This window comes from Pleurodeles waltl, chromosome 6 (assembly GCF_031143425.1).
Source record: "Pleurodeles waltl isolate 20211129_DDA chromosome 6, aPleWal1.hap1.20221129, whole genome shotgun sequence".
NCBI classification, from domain to species: domain Eukaryota; kingdom Metazoa; phylum Chordata; class Amphibia; order Caudata; family Salamandridae; genus Pleurodeles; species Pleurodeles waltl.
In genome coordinates, this window is record NC_090445.1 from 54029673 (window position 1) to 54049052 (window position 19380).

At 50.2% G+C, this 19380-nt stretch overlaps 1 protein-coding gene across 1 annotated transcript in view; it reads right to left on the bottom strand.

Moving 5' to 3' along the window:
* Positions 1-15353: 15353 nt before the first annotated feature.
* The window catches only part of LOC138299181 (E3 ubiquitin-protein ligase TRIM11-like), an 89215-nt gene continuing 85188 nt past the window's right edge, over positions 15354-19380 (bottom strand). The window contains exon 10 of the mRNA XM_069237278.1: positions 15354-19111. Coding sequence (XP_069093379.1) covers positions 18570-19111 — 542 coding nt within the window. The 3' untranslated portion in view covers positions 15354-18569. The remainder of the gene's footprint in view (positions 19112-19380) is intronic.

Genomic DNA, 19380 nt, shown 5'->3' on the forward strand with positions numbered 1-19380 from the left:
TGATTCTAACCCTGGCGGTCGGTGTTAAAGCGGCGGCCAACCCGCCAACAGGCTGGCGGTCAAAAAAATTGAATTCTGACCCTGGCGGGAACCGCCAACACAGCCCGCCGCTTTAACACTCCGACCGCCACGGCGGCACAAACAAACAGCGCAGCGGTCACCGCCAACAGCCAGGCGGCAGACAATGTACCGTCCACCCTATCACGACCCACCAATCCGCCACCTTTTCCGGGGCGGGAGCCCCGCCGATAAAAACACGGCGGAAACAGACTACCAACGGGAAAACGCCCACCTCTATGCACTCAACGAGGACGGAGGACAGCATGGAACCCGAATTGAACATCATACCTGCTCTCGTCTACCTGCTCATCTACCACGAGTACGAACTCCGGCGCAGACGTCAACGGTGAGTACTGCACCTACGACACACGGGAGGGGGGAGGACGAAAGGTTACGGGCACACACATATGCGACCCCCACGCCCCCCAATATGTACAAACCAATGCAGAGCAACAAGTCACAGTGACACCACCCAAACCCCCGTAAAAAATGCAATGACAGATTCAAATTGGGAATTAAAATTTATGTACAAAATAGCCTCTGATAAGTATTGGTCAACTATCATAAATATTTACATTGTAAAAAATCTAAATACACAGCAGTGGATAACTGAAGCAATTAGTCCTGCACATCTTACGATTTCTGATTTGTCCGTGGGCCAAAGTGTAGCGACACAAGGGCAAAGCCCACACAGGAGACCTGAGTCCTTTGGAGAGAACACTGCAGGGGCATCTGGTGACAAAACTACAGGCACCTCAGGGGGAAGGGAGGGGGGGCACCACAGCCACATGAGTCCACGACGCCAGATCCACGAAGGGCCCACCATGCCCACTGTGCCATCCTGGGGAGTGCAAAGCCACAGTCTCTCAAGTCTCTACAGTGGGTGGGTTGCCCACTGGACCATCCTGGGGAGTGCAAAGCCACAGTCCATCTGGTTGATAAATGTCACCACTGGACAAGGAGGATGCATGGTGGGCACAGTGAACCGTGAACAGTGCTTGACAGGAAGGGCCCAGCGGAGCGGTGCTTGAGATGAAGGGCCCAGCGGAGCGGTGCTTGAGATGAAGGGCCCAGCGGAGCGGTGCTTGACAGGAAGGGCCCAGCGGAGCGGTGCTTGAGATGAAGGGCCCAGCGGAGCGGTGCTTGACAGGAAGGGCCCAACGGAGCAGTGCTTGACAGGAAGGGCCCAGCGGAGCGGTGCTTGAGATGAAGGGCCCAGCGGAGCGGTGCTTGAGATGAAGGGCCCAGCGGAGCGGTGCTTGAGATGAAGGGCCCAGCGGAGCGGTGCTTGACAGGAAGGGCCCAGCGGAGCGGTGCTTGAGATGGCGGGGCCCTGTTCAGCGGTGCTCTTCTGCACGGCGGGGCCCAGTTCAGCGGTGCTCTCCTGCACGGCGGGGCCCTGTTCAGCGGTGCTTGTCTTGGCGGCGGGGCCCTGTTCAGCGGTGCTCTTCTGCACGGCGGGGCCCTGTTCAGCGGTGCACTTCTGCACGGCGGGGCCCTGTTCAGCGGTGCTTGTCTTGGCGGCGGGGCCCTGTTCAGCGGTGCCTGTCTTCACGGCGGGGCCCAGTTCAGCGGTGCTCTTCTGCACGGCGGGGCCCTGTTCAGCGGTGCTCTTCTGCACGGCGGGGCCCTGTTCAGCGGTGCTTGTCTTGGCGGCGGGGCCCTGTTCAGCGGTGCTCTTCTGCACGGCGGAGCCCTGTTCAGCGGTGCTCTTCTGCACGGCGGGGCCCTGTTCAGCGGTGCTTGTCTTGGCGGCGGGGCCCTGTTCAGCGGTGCCTGTCTTCACGGCGGGGCCCAGTTCAGCAGTGCCTGTCTTCACGGCGGGGCCCTGTTCAGCGGTGCCTGTCTTCACGGCGGGGCCCAGTTCAGCGGTGCCTGTCTTCACGGCGGGGCCCAGTTCAGCGGTGCCTGTCTTCACGGCGGGGCCCAGTTCAGCGGTGCCTGTCTTCACGGCGGGGCCCAGTTCAGCGGTGCCTGTCTTCACGGCGGGGCCCAGTTCAGCGGTGCCTGTCTTCACGGCGGGGCCCAGTTCAGCGGTGCTCTTCTGCACGGCGGGGCCCAGTTCAGCGGTGCTTGTCTTGGAGGCGGGGCCCTCTCCAGCGGTGCCTGTCTTCACGGCGGGGCCCAGTTCAGCGGTGCCTGTCTTCACGGCGGGGCCCAGTTCAGCGGTGCCTGTCTTCACGACGGGGCCCAGTTCAGCGGTGCCTGTCTTCACGGCGGGGCCCAGTTCAGCGGTGCTCTTCTGCACGGCGGGGCCCAGTTCAGCGGTGCTTGTCTTGGCGGCGGGGCCCTGTCCAGCGGTGCCTGTCTTCACGGCGGGGCCCAGTTCAGCGGTGCCTGTCTTCACGGCGGGGCCCAGTTCAGCGGTGCCTGTCTTCACGACGGGGCCCAGTTCAGCGGTGCTCTTCTGCACGGCGGGGCCCTGTTCAGCGGTGCTTGTCTTGGCGGCGGGGCCCTGTTCAGCGGTGCCTGTCTTCACGGTGGGGCCCAGTTCAGCAGTGCTTGTCTTGGCGGCGGGGCCCTGTTCAGCGGTGCTCTTCCAGTAAGTCTAGGGAGCCAGACCTGGCCTGGACACCCTGCTCACTCGCCCTCTGAACGTGCAGTGTCAGGCCCCTTCGGGGACGGAGTTCTGGGCCCTTTGGTGTCGTCCCTTGCAGCCGGGATGGGGCTTGTGGGGCCCTCCTGCTCCGCGCTCCTGCTGGCTGACCTCTCCGCCCTGCTGCCCTTTTGCTCCTTGGATGGTGCTCTCGGGGCCTTGCCTCCCCTGGCTGTTGTGGCAGGTGAAGTGGCTGTAGGTAGCTCCTTGGGGGCAGCCGTGTCAGTCCTTTCACGGCGGCCCTTCAGTTTCCGGGTCCTCTTGCCTGGGGGGGGGCTGGCTGTCCCCTTGCTGCTGACTGAAGTCTCACTGCCGCCAAAGGGTGGACTCCATAACCCATGCACCACTTTCACCTTCGAAGCTGGGCTGGTGGTGGCTGAGGTGCCCTTGGGACTCTTAGCAGATGGAGGGGGTGGGTCAGGGGAGGGAAAGAGGTTAAGATTTGAGAGGTAATATTTCTTAGGACCAAGGTAAAGGGTAGGAGTAGTGGTGATGGAGGTGGAGGAAGAGGATGTGGTTGTAGGAGAGTCAGGTGTGCTGTCTTTGGGTGCAGGTGACTGAGACGTAGGCTGTCGTGAGGTGGTTGGCTGTTGTTTGGGTGTCTGCCTGCGTTTGTGTGTCTTGGAAGAGGGGGTGACAGACACAGTTGGAGAGGACACAGGGGACGTGTAAATGGCAGTGGGGGTGGTGACTGCATGTGTGCGGGCTGGTGTGGAGGGTGTGCTGGGGATGGAAGCACTGGCTGATGGTGGTGTGCATGCAGGTGTGCGTGTAGATGTCACAGGGAGGGAGGAGGGAGACGAGGAGGAGGGGGACACAGAGGAGGTAGTGACTGTTGGAATGTCTGCAGCTGGGTGTTGCTTGGGTGAGTGTTTGTGGGATCTGTGGTGCTTGTGTCTGGATGAGCTGCTCTTGGGTGTTGAGGTGTGTGCAGGCTGGTCTGATGGTGTGGATGGGATAGGCTGAGGAACAGGAGACAGAGAAAGGGTGGAGGCAGTTAGAAGAGGGAGACTGGAGACAGGGATAATGGCTGCCGTCAGTGCTGAGGCCAGAGCATTGAACGATCGTTGATGGGCAGCCTGACCCGAATGAATGCCCTCCAGGTATGCATTGCTACGATGCACCTCCCTCTCCACACCCTGGATGGCATTCAAAAGGGTAGTCTGCCCAACAATGAGCGTCTGAATGAGGTCAATGACCTCCTCACTGAGGGCAGCAGGGGTAACAGGGGCAGGGGCTGAGGTGCCTGGGCCGAAGGAGACGCGCGCCTTCCTGGACGTGCGGGCACGGAGCGAAGGCTGAGGGGCTGCTGGGAGGGCGGTGCTGGTGCGCTGGGTGGCGGCTGTACCTGTAGAGGCGGGGGGCCAGGATGTTGCCGCCACCGCTAGGGAGCTCCCAACTGAGGACGTGTCCGTGTCGCTGTTGTCTTCACCGGTCCCCGTTGTGGTGCTCCCCTCGCCCTCCGGATCACTGGTGCCCTCGGTGTCTGTTCCAGTGGCCACCGGGGCCTTGTGACTTGCAGCCCCCTCGTGCTCCGATGCCGAATCTCCTCCGGCTGATGATGCTAATGCACACATGTACAAGTTTTTGAAGAAAAAGGGTGGGGGGAGAAATAAAAACAGGTTGAGTGCATGCCTTGTCAACACCGTTGGCGGAGAGGACAGACGCAGGTGCCTCATGCACTAAGCCGTGCAATCGGGGTACACTACTCAGTACTTCTGACTAGGCCAACAGGTCTAGGGACAACAAACGCGCACATGTGTGATGTTGGACCATGGATACCTGTACTTGGCACCCTACAGAGGGGGGGGAGGGGGCACAGGGCCATGTCTAAGGGAGGGGACTACACTACAGAAAGCGCCCTGGCCTACTGTCACCCACAGCCCTCCTCCCCCACCCAGACGCCTCAACTGCGCGTAAAGATAGCAGAATGTGCAGATACTCACCCCCTTGTGTCTGCTGTGATGTCCTCACGCGCCCATCCAAATCAGGGTAGGCCACCGCCAGGATCCGGGACATCAGGGGGGTCAGGGTACGACTGGCACCCCTCCTAGGTCGGGAGGCCATCCCCAGCAGTGATTCTGCGGTCTTTCGGGTTCCGCGGCGGATGTCCTCCCACCTCTTGCGGCAGTGGGTGCCCCGTCTGGTGTAGACCCCCAGGGCCCGGACTTCCTTGGCGATGGCACGCCAAATGTCAATTTTCTGATGGGCGCTGACCTATTTGACATGTACAGGGTGGAAATGACAAAAATCAATTTTCTGCATGTTAGATGTGAATGCCCCCCCCTCCCCAACCTTGCCATGTGGCACATTCTCTCATCAGTCGTGCGTTGCACTCCTCATTTCCTCCCCAGCCCACAAACTTACATCCACCCCACTCCACACAGGCATAACCCATTCAATGTGCACTCAGTGGACTTACCTGTTGGTCTGGAGGACCGTAGAGTAGCGCATACTGGGGGAGGACCCCATCCACAAGTTTCTCCAACTCCTCAGACGTGAAGGCAGGGGCCCTTTCCCCAGTCGCAGCAGCCATTGTCACTTCCAGACCGAGTTCACAGCAGCACTTGCAGTATAGGTCCTCTCCTGTGGGTGATCAGGTCTCGAGTGATTAAGCTGATATAAAATGGCGGTCACGTCCGCGGCGGTGCGTACCGCGGCGGTGCGTACCACGACCGCCGGCGCACATCGTCATTGGCTCCTGAAACCCATAGGGATCAATGTTAACCAATGCGTCTTCGCACCGCGGTCTTCGGCCGCCTACCGCCACGGTGTGCCACGCCAGCGCAGTGACCTCACATCCCATTGTCCCACTTCACAGGTCAGGCAGCCGCCATTTCAAGGGCCCACATGGCTTAATTTCACATGCGTCACACAGGCCTAGGCCTTGCATAGCCACACATACAAGCATAGCAAACCATACATTATCGTGTACTGTGCAAGCTGTGGTGAACGTACCTGTGAGTTGATTGACTCTGTACTCCATATTCTCCTTCCTAGGCACCGTCCGCTGGGACTTGCGATGAGAAGGAGGAATCCTCACGTGTACCGGCCGCTGGTGGACCTGTCGACAATGGAAGAACGCCATATTATACTCCAATACCGACTTGACCGAGCCACTATCCATGAACTGTGTGCCCAGCTGGAGCCAGCCCTGATGTCCCCCATCCGCCAACCCACAGGAATTCCCCCTCTAGTGCAGGTTCTGTCTGTCCTCCATTTTTTGGCAAGTGGCTCATTCCAGACATCAGTGGCCATGTCATCTGGAATGTCTCAGCCTATGTTTTCTAAGGTTTTGTCCAGAGTGTTGTCTGCCCTGATGAAACTCATGCGGAGCTACATCATTTTCCCAGAGGAGGGTGATTTGCCTACAGTGAAAGCTGATTTCTATGCCCTTGGACACATCCCAAACATCATTGGTGCCATTGATGGGACCCATGTGGCTTTAGTACCCCCAAATGACGATGAACAGGTGTACCGAAACAGGAAAAATTACCATTCTATGAATGTCCAGGTGGTCTGTTTGGCAGACCAGTACATCTCCCATCTAAATGCCAAGTTCCCTGGGTCAGTGCATGACGCGTATGTAATGCGAAATAGCAGCATCCCCTATGTGATGGAACAGCTACAGAGACAACGTGTGTGGCTAATAGGTGACTCTGGTTACCCCAACCTGCCGTGGCTACTGACCCCAGTGAGAAATCCCCGGACCCGGGCAGAGGAAAGGTACAATGAGGCCCATGGGCGTACTAGGAGGGTGATTGAGCGAACCTTTGGGCTCCTGAAGGCCAGGTTTAGGTGCCTGCATATGACAGGTGGATCCCTGATGTACTCACCAAAGAAGGTGTGCCATATCATCGTGGCCTGCTGTATGCTTCACAACCTGGCTTTGCGACGCCAGGTGCCTTTCCTGCAGGAGGATGGTCCAGATGGTGGTGTTGTAGAAGCCGTGGAGCCTGTGGAGAGTGAAGAGGAGGAAGACGACGGGGAGAACACAGACAACAGGGACACTGTTATACTACAGTATTTCCAGTAGCCCACAGGTAAGAATCACCCACGCCATTTCACATTTGCTTAGAGCCTCCTGCATCTCTACTTTCTGTATTTCCCCCCAGTTCTTTGTAACTAATTTTTGTTTTTCCCCTTCCCTTCTCAGTGCTGTATGACTCAGTGCGTGACTTCTGCTTGGTTTGCCCATGAACTACATCGTATTGACATTGGTATGTTGTCATCACTAATTGACAGAACAGATATTGTACTGTAATGTGTAATACATTTGTTTAGAATACAGCATGACTCCAAACTGATTGGTGTGCAATATGTGATTTATTTACAGTGCTAGATATTGGTACATGAGATTATAACGGTGATGGGTGGGGGTGGAGTAATGTCCATGGCAGAGTCCAGTTCTCAGTCTCACAGGTGCATTGTCCTTTAGCCTGTGGAAGGATGGAGCAGGGGCAGTTCAAGGTTGGACAGGGTGGCAATGTGGGACAGTGGGATGAGTTCAGGGGGTTTGTCCTGCTGGCGGGGGTCTTGACATCCTACTCTGTCGTTTTTTTTTATCTCAGGCTCCTCTTGCGGGGTGGTTGTTCTTCAGCAGGAGGTGGGGTTCTGGTGGCCTGTCGTGGTGTTGGGGCCTCCTATCCACTAGCGCCGGCGGAGGTGGTAGGCTGTTCCTGGTCCGGGCTAGTGACAGCGGCCCTGTGTGGTGCCACATGGTCCCGCAACGTGTCTTCGATCCGGTTGAGGGCCAGGACGATGGTCCCCATTGCGGTCCCGATGTTCCTAAGCTCGTCCCTGAACCCCATGTAGCGTTCCTCCTGCTGTGCCTGGATCTCCGTGAACCTGGCCAGTACCGTCGCCATCGTCTCTTGGGAGTGGTGGTAGGCTCCCATGATGGTGGTGAGGGCCTCTTGGAGAGTGGGTTCCCTGGGCCTCTCCTCCCCCCCCTGTCGCACAGCAGCCCTCCGAGTTGCCCGGTTTCCCCCGGCCTCTGTCCCCTGGACGGTGTGCCCGCTACCACTGCCCCCAGGTCCCTGTTGTTGTTGGGTTACCCTGGGTGCCCTGTAGTGGCAGACACACCGCTGATTGACCTGTCCTAGAGACAGAGGCATGGGCCCGCTGGGTGGGAGCTGTGCTGGTGTTGCCAGAGGGGGTTGGGTCTGGTGTGACCTGTGGCTGCCTGAGGGGAACCGACTGTCCAGAGGTCCCCGATGGTCCGGGCTGGTCATCAGGTTCAGGGTCGACAGAGCTGCTGTCATCACTGGGGGCCTGTTCCGGGGGTGGGATGGACATTTCTGGACCCTCCTGGCCGGTGTGTTGGCGTTCGGGTCCTGCATGGGGTAAGAGAGTATGGTTATTGTTTCTGTGTGTGCAATAGCGTGCGATTTATGGGTGCCCTTGTCCCCCAGTGCAGGCATTCCCTTGGGGGAGGTGTTGTGAGGGTAGTTGGGGAGGGGGGGATGGGTATGTGCAGTTGTCATGCTTAGGTGATGAGTGTCCATAGTTTGTGTTGGCATGCAGGGGTTGGTGTTGGGTTGGGTGGGTTGTGCTGGTGAGACATTGTCAGGGAGGATGTGTGATGGGGGGTTGGGGGTGAGGGTGGGGGTGTGGGTTGGCATGCTGGTGGGGTGGGGGGGATGAAGTAGTTGAGATTCGACTTACCAGAGTCCATTCCTCCGGATACTCCAGCGAGGCCCTCAGGATGCAGGATGTTCAAGACCTCTTGCTCCCATGATGTGAATTCGGGAGGGGTGGGTGGGGGTCCGCCGCCAGTCTTCTGGACCGCGATGTTGTGCCTTGAGACCATCGAGCGCACCTTCCCCCGTAGGTCGTTCCAGCGTTTGCGGATGTCGTCCCTATTTCGGGGATGCTGTCCCACCGCGTTGACCCTGTCCACGATCTGCTGCCATAGCTCCGCCTTCCTGGCTATAGTGGTGTGCTGCACCTGTGAGCCGAAGAGCTGGGGTTCCACTCTTAGAATTTCCTCCACCATGACCCGGAGTTCTTGGTCCGAAAACCGTGGGTGCCTTTGGGGTGCCATGGGGTGGTGTGGGTGAGGTGTGGGGTGGTGTATGTGGTGATGAGTGTGTTGGTGTGTGGTGCTTTGTGCTTCTATGTGGTGTGTGTGATGGTGTAGTGTGCCTCAGTGTGTATAGCTCTTTTTTGTTTGATGTGTCTCTCTCTCCTTCGTCAAAATTTTGGTTGTAGGGGTTTGTGGGTGATGTGGGTGTGTGTTTTATATCGTATTGATTGTGTGGGAGTGGTGTGTGTATGTGTATCAGGTGTGTGTATTTCAATTTGTCCAATGTGGCAGTGTTTTGGTGCTGGGTGTGTATTTTGACCGCGGCGGTGTGTACCGCCAATAGAATACCGCGTTTGAAAGACCGCCGCGTGGATTCGTGGGTCGTAATGGCATGGGCGTATTTCTGTTGGCGTGGCGGTGGAGGTTTGGTCATCTCCAGTTTATCGCTGCCCGCTGATGTGGCGGACTGCAGTGGAGGTCGGATTTTTGGCGGTTTGGCAGTTGTGGGTCAGAATGGCCATGGCGGCTTACCGCGGCCGCGGCGGTGTTATGGCGGTCTTCTGACCGGCGGTATGCGCCTTTTACCGCCGAGGTCAGAATGACCCCCTGGGTGTCTTAAACCGCATTTGCAACAGAGCGGGGTTGTCTTTGTATCTTGCTGTTGGAAGTTGGGTTACTGGTTGAAGGGGTGAAACCCTACTCGAACAGCAAACACAACTTCTGTCAGGGTGAAGTTACAAGCAAACACCCAATTAACCTGTGCTTAACTTTCCGGTAACTTGGCATGGGCAGACAGGCTTAACTTAAAGGGAATGTATAAAGTAATTATGCAGCACTTCAAACAGTAATAAAGTGAAAACACAAGCAGCTATGAGGAGATGTGTTGCACCTCATCAATTTAGCGTAAAGGACCACAGCTGGGATGGTTTATTGCCTTTACACCCACTTCAAAGGGTCCAGGATTGGGGCAGCACCACTTGGGAGCAGGGCTCATTGTAAGTAGAGTTCAGGCACTGGGTTCAAGATAGTTGGAGCCTTTTCTGTCCCTGAGGCGTTGATCAGGAAGCCAGCAAATAGCCCTTGCAGTCACTCTGGGGTCCAAGATACAGTTCCAGTCCTTTCACTCAGGTAACAGGGCATCAGATGCCAGTCTTTCTTGTAGGGCAGCAGAGCAGTCCGTCTGAGTCTGACACAGGTCCAGAGGTGTACTGAAGAGTTGGATCTGGGGGTCTATTGTTTATGTCTGGTGTCCACTTTGCAGGAGGAGAACGTTCTGGATGTTTCCACCCGCAAAAGTTTTGGAATTTCTTGCCAACCCCATCCTGGTCCCAGCTAGTCTGGGGTCACAAAAAGCTAGTGACAAAACCCTTTGAGAGTGTGCTGGGCAGAGCCTTTGCGATGTTTAAGTGTGGTGGGTGACCGCTTCTCCCCACATTCATGTCTGAGTTTTCCCATCCTGCCAGCTACTATTCTCCTTTGTCTCACTGTCTGGGAACAATACACAAAGACCAATTGCCAGCTATGCCTAGTCATGAACCCAGGATACAGGTTGCAGGCAACAAATGGTTGGGACAAGAAAATGCTAACTTCACTTTTAGTCAAATGCGCACTGCATATCTCACACTATAATAACTACAGAGCAGGGGGTGCCTCTGTATCTCAGGCAGCCTTAATCTTCACTGACCATTTGCACACTGTGGGTCTCACACCGTATCTCACGCAGACTGAATCTCTGCTGAGCAGTTGCACAAAGCGAATCTCATACTGCATTCACTGCAGAGCAGAGGGTGTCTCTGTATGTTATGCAGCCTGAGTCTCTGCTGAGAACATGCTCACTGCTGGGCTCACCCTACATTCAATGCAGAGCAGTGGGTGTCTCTGAAACCATGCAGCCTAAATCTCAACTGAGAACTTGCGCGCTCTGGGTGCTCACACTGCTATCGTTGCATAGCAGGCGTCTCTTTGTGTCTCACACAGCCTAAATCTCTGCTGAGCATTTGCACACTGTCGGGCACGCACTGAATTCACTGTAGAGTAGGGGGTGTTTCTGTATCTTATGCAGCCCTAATTTCAGCTGGTGAATTGCACATTGCCAGTTTCACACTGCACTTGCTGCAGAGAAGGGAGTGTCTCTTTATCTCATACAGCCTGAATCCCTGCTGAGTTGGTGATAGTGGGCTTTAAATGTTTCTATCCTTCTCTCTTTCCTTCCTTTTGTCTTTCTGTCTGCCCTTCCTTCTTCCCTTCTTTCTTTAATTTTTTCCTTCCTTCCTTCTGTCTTGCTTTCTCTGCTTCTTTCTTGCTTTTTTCCTTATTTCTCTTTAATTATTTCCTTTCATTCTTTCTTTACATCCTTTCTTTTTTCTTTCTTGCTTTCTTTCTTTCTGTCCTTCTTGTTCTTTGCTACCTTTTTAATTTATTCCTTCTTCCTTTCCTTATTTTTGCCATTCTTTCCTTACTTTTTTCATTCTTGACTTTTTCCTTAGTTCATATTTTTCTTTTGTTCTTTATTTCTTTCCTTCCGTCTTTTTCTCTCCTTCTTTCATTCTTTTTTCCATTTATTTTACCTTCATTTCCTTTTCTTTATTTCCTTCTTTCTTTTTCTTTACTTACTTTCTTTGTCTTTCTTTCCTTTTTTCTCACTTTCTTTCCTTTCCCCTTCTTAGCACTTTCCTTGTTTCTTTTTTCTCTATTTTTTTCAATCCTTCTTTCTCTTTCTTTACCTTCTCTTTCTTTGTTTCTTAAAGCCAAGTGGATGGCAGCCAAAGGCAGAACGATTGGCTTTTTTAAAAATTCTGTATTAGCCAAGACCTTTTGATTTGACTAAAATTACGTGTGTAGCATAGATACTTATAGGGGTTTTCAGCCAAACTTCATCCAATTGTCTGTGGTTGTGTCATTCACATTTTTGTGCAGCCCACTCAAGTATATATCACTGAACAATGCAGCAGCCCACTTCAGCCAATTGCTGACTTATGAGTTACTGCTTGCTGTCCTTTCACAAAGAGTACATAGACACTCCCAAAGTAGTTCTCTTCAGTGCCAGAGAGTATTATAGTACAATGCGCATTTTTGAGGCCAAAAACATTTTTGCCTTTAGCTTCCCCAATAACCACGACAAAACAAGAATTACCAAAAGGCTGGTGGACAATGCCAGACCTACTGGCTTTGCCAATACTTGTTTATAAACCCTTTGCTGGTCCTATCATAACTTAGTCCAGCTGTAACACAGGCTAAATTTGTTTTGATGATTAAACTGAATAATTTTCAATTTTGATAGACGATCATCTACATCCGGTCGGATGTCAGTAGCATGCACAGTCTTTCCTGGAGTTTAGCTATTCCAGCCTTAAAACTTTGTGTAAAACAAACTGAAAAACTACCCCTCTTGCACTGTGACCAGTAAAACATTTCAGGATATTTGCTTTTATAGTCGCACACATTTATATCTCCCTCTGGGAGGTTCAGTGCCCCTTCCAAGTGTCTTGGTATATTACAATAGGTTTGGACTGCTCATCACTTAAATGAGTGCCTATGTAGTGTATATTCTACGATGAAGTAAGGATATACACAATTTTCAGTGTCTAGGAATGCATTGTCCCAGAAACAAACTCTTAGGGCCAGATGTAGGAAAGTCCCAAATTGCAACTTGCAATTTGCGAGTCCCTGCGACTCGCAAATTGCAAGTCGCAATTTGGGATGCAGAAAGGTGTCTCAGACACCTTTTGCGAGTCACTATGGGGTCGCAAAGACCCGCCTCATTAATATTAATGAGGTGGGTCGCAATTTGCGACCCCATAGCAACTCAGGGCACTCACGGGGATGGAGGCCTGCTGGGAAAGGCAGACCTCCATGTCCGTGACTGCTTTTAAATAAAGCAGTTTTTTTTTTTTCAAAGTGCAACCCGTTTTCCTAAAGGAAAACGAGCTGCACTTTGAAAAATAAACCAAAACCTTTTGTTTCGGTATTTTTCAGGGCAGGTAGTGGTCCATTGGACCACTGCCTGCTCTGAAAAATTATTATTTGGTCCAGTCACAAAGGGGAAGGGGTCCCATCAGGACCCCTTCCCGTTTGCGAGTGGGTTACCATCCACTTCAAGTGGATGGTAACTGCGAGTCCATTGTCGCAAATGGAATTGCATACCACTGCGACTCGCAAATAGGAAGGGAACACCCCTTCCTATTTGCGACTCGGAAATGCATTTTGCGAGTCGGTTCCGACTCGCAAAATGCATTTCTACATAGCAAAGACGCATTTGCGAGTCGCAAACGGCGATTTTCGCCGTTTGCGAGTCGCAAAGTCTTTGCTACATCTGGCCCTTAGTCCTAAACACTGGAGCAGACAGTCTTTATCCAACCTATGGTTCATACAACTGGCTTTTGGTAGGCATTACACACGTTTGTATGACTTGAACTCTAAAAGTTGCAGAACAGGCAAGTATTTTTTGTGGGTTAATTGCCTTCTGTAAATCTTTGCAAGAGGATTACTTGGTGCACATTGACACGCATGCCTAGATTCAATGTTTGGCCTGTTAAACTATTATTTTTTCATCTGGAGAAAGCAGAATCACTTATTACCAGTTGCCTGTTTTTATGAAAAGTTACTACGATGAGTTGCCCCCTTCAATTTTTTATTTGGAAAAAATATGTTTTCTGCTCTGAGCAAGAGCATGTTTGCATTTTTGCACTGGAAAGGGCATGCAGTTGTCTCACAAAGGGGAGGGTCATGCAAGTTTTATTCTAGTTTTCTGCCTTCTCTTTTTTAATTGACAGAAGTCTTCAGTATGCCATGAGTTGGCACTGGGTATGGCTGATGCAGGAGTCTGCAGTTTGAGAATTAGTGCTATGCTACTTTTGGCTAATTCCTCTCAGTGCTTTCCATATGCCTGACTGTCTAATCTCGTTTCAGTGCTATCGTGTCTAATCTCTTTACATTGTTATGCTATGACTCTAGTTGTCCAATCCAGTGTTTCAATTTCTAATCCATTGTCAGTGTTATTTTTGTCAGACTGGCCCCTTTTTAGTGCTGTCACGTATCTGGATTCCTTTTTTAGTGCTATTCAGTATGTGTGGCTGTCTAATCTCCTTTCTGTGCTGTGCAATATGCCTGGCTGCCTAATTCATTTTCAGTGCTACTTGCCTGTCTGTCCAATCCCTCTCAGTGCTATGCAAAGTATGTAGCTGTCCAACCCCTTTTCAGTGCTATGCCATGTTTGTGGCTGCCCAATCCCTCTTCAGTGCTATGCAGGGTGTGTAGCTGTCTAATCCCTTTTCAGTGCTATGCCATGTATGTGGCTGCCCAATGCCTCTTCAGTGCTATGCAGGGTGTGTAGCTGTCTAATCTCTCTTCAGTGCTATGCAGGGTGTGTATCTGTCCAATCCCTTTCAGTGCTATGCAAAGTATGTAGCTGTCCAACCCCTTTTCAGTGCTATGCCATGTATGTGGCTGCCCAATCCCTCTTCGGTGCTATGCAGGGTGTGTAGCTGTCCAATCTGTTTTCAGTGCTATGCAGGGTGTGTATCTGTCCAATCCCTTTTCAGTGCTATGCCATGTTTGTGGCTGCCCAATCCCTCTTCAGTGCTATGCAGGGTGTGTAGCTGTCTAATCCCTTTTCAGTGCTATGCCATGTATGTGGCTGCCCAATCACTCTTCAGTGCTATGCAGGGTGTGTAGCTGTCTAATCCCTCTTCAGTGCTATGCAGGGTATGTATCTGTCCAATCCCTTTCAGTGCTTTGCAAAGTATGTAGCTGTCCAACCCCTTTTCAGTGCTATGCCATGTATGTGGCTGCCCAATCCCTCTTCGGTGCTATGCAGGGTGTGTAGCTGTCCAATCTATTTTTAGTGCTATGCAGGGTGTGTATCTGTACAATCCCTTTTCAGTGCTATGCCATGTTTGTGGCTGCCCAATCCCTCTTCCGTGCTATGCAGGGTGTGTAGCTGTCCAATCTATTTTCAGTGCTATGTCATGTGTGTATCTGACCAATCACTGTTTCAGTGATATGCCATTTTTGTGGCTGTTGAATCCCTTTTAGTGCTATGCAGGGTGTGTAGGTCTCCAATCCCTTTTTAGTGCTATGCAGGGTGTGTAGGTCTCTAATCCCTTTTCAGTGCTATGCAGGGTGTGTAGTTGACCAATCCCTTATCAGTTATGTTTCCTGTGTCAGACTGCCAACCAGTAACACGGTGGAGGATTGTGATTGGGCCAAAATTGAAAGAGAGTGAGAAAATTGAGAGAGAGATAAAAATACAACCATTTTGGTGTCAGATGGTTATTGAGTTGCATTTCCTTCTTATTCGACTGTTCTGGTGCTTAAGGCTTTACACTTGTTCCTTTGATGAAGTCTGATTGCTGTGAGTCACAACTACCCAGGAATGAGCTAAGGGTTTAGAAATGAATCTGGCTGGACCGCATACATAATTCTATCATTATTAAGTGGGTGTGGTGGGAGTGTTTTTTAGGTTACTAACAGTCCTGAAAACATTTCAGGGATGCAGTAGTAATTCAAACCCAATTTCATTCTTCAGTATATCACACAACACACTGCAGTAAGTTAGAGACACAATGGAAAAACAGTGTGGATTTCAACATTCTAATTGTGTTGCTTAGCACATGAAACATAACCATACAGAACATGATTAATACAGCACTGAGGCACATGACCAAAAATGAGATTAATATAAACATTTAATCATAATAAGAAATTCATTTATCAACCTAACACTTACATCTGTGTGCTACACTATGAGAACATGGAGTAGATTCAAAAGGATGACACATATGTACTCTTCCCAAGAAGGCGATGATCACCATATTTTAAAACTTAAGTAGGCCTAAGACAAAATTGAGTCATAAGCTAGACAAAATGGAGTCAGTCCATAGGGTTTACATGACACCTGCCTCCCAACTATGATATTATCTGGCCTGTCTTTACATTAGCCATTAGTTGCATTTATTTACATTTTATGCAGCCTAGATATCCTCATACAGATTTCATTTGCATTCGCACTTGCAACCATCAAGTGAAAGGCTTCTTTAGGCAGAGCTATAGCATATGTCTAGGCAGCTCAGTCCCATCGAGGAATGCAGACATGATCTTATAATCCACCTTTTGCAGCTGACTATAGACCAACTACAAATGGATTTGAAAGGTGTATTTTGTCACCAGTAATCCACCCATCTTTAAAGGTTTTTATTGGTAATGTATGTCTGTACATTTCTCCAAGGTTTCCAGTGTGTCCAAATGTTTTCTTCTAACCTGAACGAGTTCCTACCACTTTCCTGAGTCAGTAAACATTGTCTTTTCCAACTGTAACAGGTGCGCCTCTTGCTTAATGACTCTCCTTTCTAACTGGAGTCTAGTCTCAATATGGTGTTTGGAAATTCTCTTCATACCACCACCTTCAGCACCTTTGCTGTTTCGTAGATCATTTCTAAGCTGTATATAGTCATATTATTGACCTTGCCCAAGAATGCCCTATCCTCCACTGTTCTGGTTTTAATCTCTATATGGTTATCCATGCACAATGAATTTCCCCCTGTGCACACCATGTGGTGGGAATGTCTGGGCCAAAATCTCACACTCTCATGCCAACACTGGGCCCCATGTATTATCAGGATCCGGCTCAACCTATAGCAAGTGTATTGTATAGCTGAATAATCTGTATATTGTGAAGTTTTCTAGATATCCACTACACTCATCTCCATGTTATGGGCAGGGGATGTAAACTGAGTATAGGATGATATCAGTAAACAGCATGATAGCCTCCAACACCCTGAAGTGGAAGATGTAACTATGACATACCTTCCCTCAAAGCCTGCTTAACTATATTGATGTTGAACTGAAACCTTTGGTGCTCTCTATGTTGTCAATCAATTCCTGTATGTGGAGAAAACTGATGAACCGGTGACATCTCCACTTCTTCCGGACCTTTCCTTGTTCTGCCTCATTTAGACACATCCCTTGTAAAACTTACATATCTACTTCGTGATGTGCCAGGTAAGAAAGCACTCTATGCCATTTTGTTTAGTTATGAACCCCCCCACCAAGTACAGACTGACTATCCCAATGCAATCAACCATCTTGTCCTTGAGTATCATGTCCCTACTAACCCCCACTGCACACGTATCCACCTCTTATCTCTGTCCTGTGATGTATAATGTTTGTACACCTTTGTCCAGTGTTCTACTGTTTGTCCACAAAACTGCAGTAACCAACCCTCTTCTTTGATCTCCACCAGGGATCCATCCTGTCTATACTCGGCCATCCACTTGGTCACTGCCACTCAATAGTAGCAGCAACTGGGTTACTTTCAGTCCCTCCATATTACCCACTCAGCCCTGCATCATACAACTGTGTCTTCAATTATTTAAAATATTTTTGTGAAAAAATCTCTTTTCCCTTTGTGTGTTGTAGGTTAAGTTCATATATGCCCAGTGGATGTTCTGTGATGCTACACAGTCGCAATCAGCCAGCGGTCATCAAAACCACAGGTACCGTTTCCTCCAGCTGTACAGCATTCCACTAAGTTTTGGCGATGTTCACGCTATACCAATAACACATACATACTTCAGCTGAGTTGTTCAAAAAGTCTACTTGACATTATTATGTATGGGGTATCCCTGTTGGCTGGTGTAGCCTTCTAACTTATCCAAAGTGTGAGCACATAGGACGTGATAATATCTTTATTCTCTGTCCCCTCTCAATTACCATAGTTTTTAGCTTGCATGTCTTACAGTTCACTACCTGGATGCAGTGACCAGTTCCAAATCCCTTGTAGTCTCATATGATGTTTCTCAGCTCTCTGTTCTTAATTGCACTAGTCTGAACATCTGCCAGTGAATCTCCAATCTTGCTATGTCAATTCAATCTGGCAACTTCACAACGTGTGTTTCCTCTGCCCCAACAAGCTAACTTCTCTGATCAATATTCAGGGAGATCGCCACTGCAGTCCAGAATCAGGGTGGCTTATGCAGCTGTCCCAACATAACTTTGATGACTTCACCAAGTTCTGAACTATCCAATCTGATTGAATAACTGCTTAACTGTGCCTTTCGAGTCCACACTGTCAAATGATTGTCATAGTGTCTGCGCATGGTTAGGGAAGGCTCAGTCAACTCCTAATTTTCAGATATCTATCAATTGCATGTCTCTATTGTTAAATAGTCCTACTATTGTGGTCCTCAGAACTGTTTTGAAAACCCTGTGGCAATTTCCACAGAAAAGAAGGCTTAATGTTTCAGCTTTTAGATGTCTAACAATCCACTTTTCCAGGAACAGCTCGCCCACAAGCTTGTTCCACACATCCCAGAAATCTGAGGTTATTCTTTCTTGATCTCCCTTCTGCATTTTTTCATTGCATATGCAAGTTATGATAGTATCTTGACTTTTTTCTATAATTCCAGATAGTCAATCTTTAACTGCCCCACAGTCGCCTCAGTTCTCAGGTGTGGTTTGTCACTTTAGGCATGTCAGCTTTGAGCAGGTTACCTTCTATTAAGACAGGGCCTCCAAGGCAGACTTGGAACTTTCAATGGTTTACACAGAGTATTGCGCAAACTGACTTCCCGGAGCAGTGTGGTCATTCAAGATGCTGTTGTATACTGATTCATTTGAGTGTTTTTTGCATGTGTCATATTTATTGTGTCAGTTATAATACAAAAAAAGGGAATCCACAATATTGTGTCCGGATGAGGCCAGAAAACAGGCATTCTGGACTCTGTCAAAAGACAGATCTGTGATCATGCCTCCCGAAACGTTGGATAGAACCACTCAGAAAACAGAGAGCCCCTGAAGGAAGAACCACGAATAACCCACCACACATGTATATAATGAAGAGCTCCAGCACCACTTTACACTTTTACCTGGTGCTGCTGACATTCAATCTCACTCTCGTCCTACTGGCAAGATTTGCATCACTCCTGCATTTTTTCCTCCGTCTATCAGTCCTGGATTGAAGAAAGGCCGCAAGGTGCGGGGAAATGAGGTCCCGAAGAAGGTGAAAAGCAGGGATTTCTCTTCCACATTGTACACCGAAAGCCTGCCCGCCTCATAGTCCAGAAAGAGACCAACGACCCTTGGAGGTGTACGGGGAAACAAGAAGGCAGAGGGGGAGGTGAGAGCTTTGTATTTTCCATCTCTGAGCCACACTACCCAGTATCCATTCTTAGGGCACAGTGTGATCACTTCCTTCCTGCTCACAGACTCATCACACACTCCCAGGTCCCAGCCTGTCTTGTCCCCTACCTCCACCTCCCAGTAATGTTTCCCTGAACTCAGCCTCTCTCTTCCCAAGACGCTGGTAACAGGGTTACATCTCTGTGGTGTGTCAAGCAGATCTTGTGGTCTGACTCCAAGCCTCACACTCCTTCCTATCTCAGAGATGATAAGCCAGGGATTTGCAGTGTCAGGATCCAAAGTGATCTCAGCTGCAAAACAGAGAAACATAGAGATCAGAACACAGAAACTACCCATTCACAGCAAAAACCATAGCAATCTAAATGAGCCAGAGTACAGACACCCAGCCAATCAGAGCAGTAGCAAATCTTCTGCATCCAATCATGATGCACAACACACTGTTGGTATCACCCCTTTGTCAGAAGCTCCCAATGTAAGTATAGTAATCACAAGAGTGTAATATCGTCATCATAGCTTCTTTTTATATGGTACTTTGTGTTGCAGTTTTCAGTCTATAAGT